The sequence below is a fragment of the Protomyctophum bolini genome (assembly GCF_963924005.1).
Source record: "Protomyctophum bolini genome assembly, chromosome: 12".
NCBI lineage: Eukaryota > Metazoa > Chordata > Actinopteri > Myctophiformes > Myctophidae > Protomyctophum > Protomyctophum bolini.
In genome coordinates this window covers 42,232,199-42,240,341 of record NC_137873.1, presented here as the reverse complement: position 1 = coordinate 42,240,341, position 8,143 = coordinate 42,232,199, and the positions used below count along the sequence as shown (strand labels likewise).

The following is an 8,143-nucleotide window of genomic DNA, read 5'->3' as shown; positions in this document are numbered from 1 at the left end:
CTCGCCGTGTGGCTCCGTGAATTCCCAGCCCGCCACCGGGAGGCTTGGGTAATAAAAGCGTCCGACAGAGGGCTCTGGGGACGGGCTGACCGGTTGACTCATCATCTGCCACTAAGGCTCCATCAGGCTCTCCTTCCATTAATGACCATCTGAACTGTGCTGTCTTAATAGCGTCACGCCTTCCTAAATAAGGCCCATCCATCCACAGGGCCTCACCTTCTCTTTGGTGGAAAGTAACGAAGTATACTTTCACTTAACCAATTCTGACCTGAGATCAGATTAAAAAAAATGTCTTCTATACATCCTGACAGTTTTCATTCTGACCTGAGATCTAGATTCTAAAAATGTCTTCTATGTCAGTCGCTCTTCGATTTTTCAAAAATAGCAGATCTACAAGCTCGTAGCGCGCCACTCGGTGGCGCGCTACGAGCTTGTAGATCTGCTATTTTTCAATAGCTAAAGCATAACATGATGCTAACACCAAAAAGTACTGTACTTAAGTATTGTACTTGAGTATTTCCAATTTCCAGTACTTTTACTTTTACACTCCACTACATCTCAGAGACAACATTTGTACTTTTACTCCACTACAATTATTTGAAAACTTTGAGTTACTTTGGCGATTTTAATTTTGATTAGAAAACATACATTAACCACGTCAACCCTATGTATTAAGGCAATTCTTTTTACTTAAGTAAAACAATTGAGTACTTTTTCCACCACTGCTACATACCAGTAAAACGCGGGAAGCGAACGCAGCTCGTACATATTTAAGTTAAGTTATTTTTAAGTTAAGTTTTTAACTCAGCCATAACCATATAAGGAGTCCCCAAAGCAGCTCCATATATGGGCACAAGTTGGACCACGCCATCACACTCATGTCACCATGACTCAGCCATAACCATATAAGGAGTCCCCAAAGCAGCTCCATATATGGGCACAAAAGCGTGACACACGGACAGACAGACAGACATGATCTGCTAGGTCTCATAGTAAGTGCTCATTGCGTTCGCAATAAACCTGCAGTTCTCTATTTCAGCCCGAGCCAAAACGCCAGATTGCATTGTTCAGCTGTATCAGGATCAGATTGCATTGTTCAGCTGTATCAGGATCAGATTGTATTGTTCAGCTGTATCAGGATCAGATTGTATTGTTCAGCTGTATCAGGATCAGATTGTATTGATCAGCTGTATCAGGACCACAACCACTTTGACTTATTCACTGATAAAATAAATCAGCAGTTTTCCTGGATGTCAAAGCAACACAGTGGCTCTGACTCAGAGCAGACTGAGAGACAATTAATTACACTTCACACTTCACATACTTGCAAAGAGATCAATGTAAGATATATGATAGCAACTTTACAGCAGACACAAACATTTCACTTTACTGCAACACAAACACAATCAACTACATGTGCTTTCAGATAGCATTGGCTTGCAGTTTGTCTGCAGCTGATACTCAGTTTTACACCTTTCTTAAAGGCTGTTCACAGACTTCACACTACAACTATAAAGATATAGTTTTAAATATTGTTCTAAGCCAAGAGGGCGGCACATTCTACACAACAATTATAATAGTTCGGCCTATAGTTGTTAACAATAACAATGGTGATAGTATAGGCATATAGGGTTTAACCTCAAACAAATTGCAACAGAAACTTTCAACTTTCTTTTGCGTTTCATAAATATGTTAGTAACAACATATCAAAAGTCCTAAGAAATCCCAGTGGTGGAACATATTGAACAATGTTAAAATAGGTGATAATAGTACCATGAACAGCCAATAGAGCGCCCCCGACGAGCGGCCTGGAAGACATGTAATATAAGAGCAGCAGTCGTATCCAGACACACAGTTTTAGGATTCAGAAACGTGGACAGAGACTCGGACAAGGAGTCTAAAAGATTTAGAACAGCAGTCATACCAGGGAGTAGACACTACCCCGCACCCCAAACAGCAGTCATACCAGGGAGTAGACACTATACCCCGCACCCCAAACAGCAGTCATACCAGGGAGTAGACACTACCCCGCACCCCAAACAGCAGTCATACCAGGGAGTAGACACTACCCCGCACCCCAAACAGCAGTCATACCAGGGAGTAGACACTACCCCGCACCCCAAACAGCAGTCATACCAGGGAGTAGACACTACCCCGCACCCCAAACAGCAGTCATACCAGGGAGTAGACACTACCCCGCACCCCAAACAGCAGTCATACCAGGGAGTAGACACTACCCCGCACCCCAAACAGCAGTCATACCAGGGAGTAGACACTACCCCGCACCCCAAACAGCAGTCATACCAGGGAGTAGACACTACCCCGCACCCCAAACAGCAGTCATACCAGGGAGTAGACACTACCCCGCACCCCAAACAGCAGTCATACCAGGGAGTAGACACTACCCCGCACCCCAAACAGCAGTCATACCAGGGAGTAGACACTACCCCGCACCCCAAACAGCAGTCATACCAGGGAGTAGACACTACCCCGCACCCCAAACAGCAGTCATACCAGGGAGTAGACACAATACCCCGCACCCCAAACAGCAGTCATACCAGGGAGTAGACACAATACCCCGCACCCCAAACAGCAGTCATACCAGGGAGTAGACACTATACCCCGCACCCCAAACAGCAGTCATACCAGGGAGTAGACACTACCCCGCACCCCAAACAGCAGTCATACCAGGGAGTAGACACTACCCCGCGCCCCAAACAGCAGTCATACCAGGGTGTAGACACTACCCCGCACCCCAAACAGCAGTCATACCAGGGAGTAGACACTACCCCGCACCCCAAACAGCAGTCATACCAGGGAGTAGACACTACCCCGCACCCCAAACAGCAGTCATACCAGGGAGTAGACACAATACCCCGCACCCCAAACAGCAGTCATACCAGGGAGTAGACACAATACCCCGCACCCCAAACAGCAGTCATACCAGGGAGTAGACACTATACCCCGCACCCCAAACAGCAGTCATACCAGGGAGTAGACACTACCCCGCACCCCAAACAGCAGTCATACCAGGGAGTAGACACTACCCCGCGCCCCAAACAGCAGTCATACCAGGGAGTAGACACTATACCCCGCACCCCAAACAGCAGTCATACCAGGGAGTAGACACTATACCCCGCACCCCAAACAGCAGTCATACCAGGGAGTAGACACTACCCCGCACCCCAAACAGCAGTCATACCAGGGAGTAGACACTACCCTGCACCCCAAACAGCAGTCATACCAGGGAGTAGACACTACCCCGCACCCCAAACAGCAGTCATACCAGGGAGTAGACACTACCCCGCACCCCAAACAGAAATCCTACATTACAGGGACGCAGACGGAGAATGACCAGTTGTACCATTCAGTTGTATTATATTCATAGGTGGACTTTGAACCTGACGCCAGGGGGTGCGACTGCTTGGCTAGCGACTCCCGCAATTTTTTTAACCTTTATTTTATTATTTTAGCGTTTTTACAATGCCCTAACCCCTAAAAATGAGTTATTTAGGTAGTACAGCAGCTCACACACATACACACATGCACTACAGCCGTACAGCGAGTCATCATATCATGATAAGAGAGATGATTACAAACAGTCAGAAGCCATAAGTTAAGTTTGAAAAAAAAAAAAAAAGAAATCTTTTTTTTTTTTGCCCCCCCCCTAAATCCGCCCATGATTATATTCTGTCCCATTCTCTCTATACTAGCTCTATAAGGAATAAGAGCAGCAGATCGTATCCATTCTAGTTGTCTCTACAATTGGCCTTAAAGTGGCATTTTAATATTTAATATTGTTTCTACTAGTACTTTGTACTCGAAAGCTTTGTGTCCATAGCCTTGTCTAAGTAGATGTGGTCAGTGTGGCACTTCTTTTGGCACTCTCATTACAAAAGCAGCTTGTTCATTGTGACTGTTGTATATATTGCACGCCTGCGGCTGTTTCCTCATTCCTAATTGTTACATATCGGGGATTGTATATATATATATATATATATATATATATATATATATATATATATATATATATTAATGGGAATGTAACACTAATGAAGACCTGCAAGGGACCAAGGGTCCAAACATTGTTGCATCTTATTTATTATAAACTATTAATACAATTTGGGAGCTCAAGATTGGTGTGCGGACTTCCTAGTTCTTATCATATCTGTAGGCCTACGTATTTTTGTTCAGCACTTGAGATGTGCGTGCTTCCCTTTGGATTGTATTTCTGCAGTGCATTAAGGGGTCCACATACACAAACCACATTTAACCCATTCTGACCTGAGATCAGATTCATACGAGGTTTTCCACTGGGCACACACTGGTCTGATTAACCCATTCTGACCTGAGATCAGATTCTAAAAATGTCAGTCGTTCTTCGATTTTTCAAAAATAGCAGACCTACAAGCTCGTAGCGCGCCACTCGGTGGCGCGCTATGAGCTTGTAGATCTGCTATTTTTCAATAGCTAAAGCATAACATGATGCAAACACCAAAATGGGTTCCCGTTCAGAATGGGTTAAAGATGACATTCATGACACAACCGCAACGTTGCCAGTTAGAACCCTGCAGGCTCCCCCAGAGTTAGTGTCGAAGTGTCCTTGAGCAAGACACAGAACCCCTAATAGCTCCTGATGTGCTGGTTGGATTAAGGCCCTATAGCATAATTAGTGCTGTCATGATGAACCAATGCTTTCTTTCTCATGCTTTTCATCAGTCCTTGGCTGAGTTTCAACAGGGTTTCCCAGTGGCTCCCACCTCACCTATATGTTCAGGCTGTGGTTATTTACTCTGGGTGAGTCTTCTTGTTAGAGTTGCTTGCTGCTAGCATTTGTTATTTGTACTTCTCCCGTCTTTTTGCCATATTTGCCCTCCGCAACCAGCTTGTTCAGTATCTCACTGGGGGCAAAGAGTGGGTTGTCTGGATCCACGGCACTCCAGCCATCCATGATGGTATATATGATGGTATATATGTAAGACGCGCAAACGCGTGAAGCGAACGCAGCTCGTGTGTGTGCATGTCTGTCTGTCTGTCTGTCTGTGTGTCTGTCCCGCTGTTACTGTATATGTGGACCTGGCCCCTTTTGTGCCCATATATGGAGCTGAGTGATTCACAAATCGCTCAGCTCCATATATGGGCACAAAGGGGACACACACACACACAGACAGACATGATCTGCTAGGTCTCATAGTAAGTGCTCACCGCGTTCGCAATAAGTGACATCACAGAAATGACACAAGCACCAGCAGACAACCACATAAAAGGCAAGTGAATCCTCAGGTTGGTGTAGTGCGATCAGCGATACCCAGGGCCTAAACTACCTCTAAGACACAAGCAACAGATTCGTCAACAACAGCCCAGCTCTAGGCGCAGCCATTTTACCACAAGCAGACAAGCAAGCAGTGCTACAGTATTCTGAGCAAATAGTTACCCATTGTCCTTCTTCAGGGGCTTACTGATCATTAAAAGCGCGTCGATCGCCATGGCTATGCGAGCAGCGAAAAGAGCTAATATACGATTACCTCCTGAGGTCAATAGAATCCTGTACGTCAGGAACCTTCCGTACAAGATCACAGCCGAGGAAATGTACGATATCTTTGGGAAATATGGACCAATACGTCAAATCAGAACCGGGAACAACACGCCAGAATCAAGAGGAACGGCTTATGTTGTCTATGAGGACATCTTTGATGCCAAGAATGCCTGTGACCACTTGTCAGGCTTCAATGTCTGCAGTCGATACCTGGTGGTCCTCTACTACAACAATGCAAACAGAGCTGTCCAGAAAATGGACACAAAGAAGAAAGAAGAGCAGCTGAAGCTTCTGAAAGAGAAATACGGCATCAACACAGACCCGGGTCCGCGTCAATATGCCGACGGTCCATTGGTCCGATCGACAACCTACCTCAAACCCTCACCCTAACCCTAACCTCCCCCGGGGCAGACAGCTAAACCTAACCACCCACCCTCTCCCGACCCCCAGCGCACCTCGGACCAATGCTCCTTCGGAGCATTGGTCCGTCGGATCATAGGGTGCTTCCCCACAGACCCACCAAAGTACTGTAGCAACCTGGAAGTCACTTCAGTTCCCTGCACAGCCACACAGTCTCATACTGTCTGTAGCAACCTGGAAGTCACTTCAGTTCCCTGCACAGCCACACAGTCTCATACTGTCTGTAGCAACCTGGAAGTCACTTCAGTTCCCTGCACAGCCACACAGTCTCATACTGTCTGTAGCAACCTGGAAGTCACTTCAGTTCCCTGCACAGCCACACAGTCTCATACTGTCTGATGCCCAAGTAATCCAATCTTCTTTTCAACATTTTGACAAAATTAATTAAGACACTTACACCACTTAAAGGTGTACTTGGAATTGGATTTAGAAAGACCTTAGTTTGATGGGATCTAATGTAAAAGTTAAACCAGTTTTTATTTTATTTTCTCATAACTTTTTATACTAGGCTTGCATTTCAAGATAGAATTGCAAAGAAAGAACTGTTTGAATTTGTCATTTCTTTTGTCATAATGACTTGCTTTGATATATAATAAATGTTGCTTTTATAAAAATAAAAAAAGACACAAGCAACATTCCACATAGCCCTTATATATAAATATATAATACTGTACCCTGTAGTGTACTGTCACTGTACTGTACTGGCACACCCGAAATCATCATCATTATATCAAGGATTTATCAAAGTACAGGAGAGTGTTCAAAGGGGATAGTGAAGGAATATTAAAATGGTGTTAACTGTTGGAGATAAACGTTTCTTTGGTCTTGGTTTCAGAAGGTATCAGTGATAGGGACGTGTCTCGACTCGTATTCTCTTTCAAACTGTGCGTTTCAAAGCAGCCATCCATCCAGTTTGTCTCCTCGAGGCTTGAGGCCATCTATATTTTGTGCACTGAATGATGATCATAGTTTTCCTTTGATGCACGAGAGAATAATAAGGATCTACAGTAAGTGCCAATACTGCCTGTAATCATTGTAAAGAATTAGACTCCGAAACTCTCCCCATGCATACTCTTTAAACTCTTTTTTTCTTCTTTCGGGTTCCTAATGGATCTATCTACAGTACAGTGGAGCAAACAGCCGTTCCTTTCGACAGCCATAATTCGTATATATATATATATATATATATATATATATATATATATATATATAGCTAGCTCACAACGACACGTTGTTCCTGGTGTGTGGCCAGTGTTTGCATCAGGACAGAATCAAAATAGAATCCTCCCCTGCTTTGGTAGGCGTCTCTGTGGGGGGGTCGCCCCTCTTCCTGTGAACATAGAGGGGACCATGTGGAGCTACAGGCAGGCTCATCGGAAATTAACCCATTCTGACCTGAGATCAGATTCATACGAGGTTTCCACTGGACACACACTGGTCTGATTAACCCATTCTGACCCGAGATCAGATTCTAAAAAATGTCAGTCGTTCTTCGATTTTTCAAAAATAGTAGACCTACGCGCCACTCGGTGGCGCGCTATGAGCTTGTAGATCTGCTATTTTTCAATAGCTAAAGCATAACATGATGCTAACACCAAAATGGGTTCCCGTTCAGAATGGCTTAAACAACCTCCAAACTGTCGTTGGAGGTGATTGGTGGGGTGACAGAAATACCACACCGACCTTCCTGTTTTCCAGATTAATTGGATGCCTTGATGTGATTAATTAATGTTTTTTTTCACTCTATTTGAATGCGATTTCTCTTAACATCCTGTGTAGAGTCAACGACAATTAGTCAGGATTAATGGACTAAAACCCTATACTGTATTTATTTTGGGCTGTGGTCCCTCGGGGGTCCGTCTATACTTGCCCCCCTACTCTGAAAAAGGACAATCTACAAGCGCACGTCAACAATAGGCCTTCAAATAGTTACAGCAGGGCCACTGCGCCAACAGAACACTTTGTAAATGCATGGGTTGTCTGCTGAGATGTGCTCTTTATAGGCATTTCTATATCTTTAATATTTATATATCCATTGGAGAGGTGAAATAACACCAGCCCTAATTGCCATTGATTCTTAATTTGGCTTGGCCGTGTACATTCTAACATCTCTAGTTATCTCTAAATTGTTCTTAACCCATTCTGACCTGAGATCAGATTCATACGAGGTTTCCACTGGACACACAC

At 44.5% G+C, this 8,143-nt stretch overlaps 1 protein-coding gene across 1 annotated transcript; it reads left to right on the top strand.

Moving 5' to 3' along the window:
• The first annotated feature begins 5,376 nt into the window (after nt 1-5,376).
• On the top strand, nt 5,377-6,122 carry LOC308326351 (splicing factor 3B subunit 6-like). Its single transcript, XM_080779159.1, has 2 exons — nt 5,377-5,861; nt 6,062-6,122. The coding sequence occupies exons 1-2, from the start codon at nt 5,486-5,488 to the stop codon at nt 6,067-6,069; spliced, it is 384 nt and encodes a 127-aa protein (XP_080635285.1). The 5' UTR covers nt 5,377-5,485; the 3' UTR covers nt 6,070-6,122.
• Nucleotides 6,123-8,143: the final 2,021 nt, after the last annotated feature.

Coding starts and splice junctions, on each gene's coding strand:
- LOC308326351 (XM_080779159.1), top strand. CDS start 5,486: ATGGCTATGCGAGCAGCGAAAAGAGCTAATATACGATTACCTCCTGAG.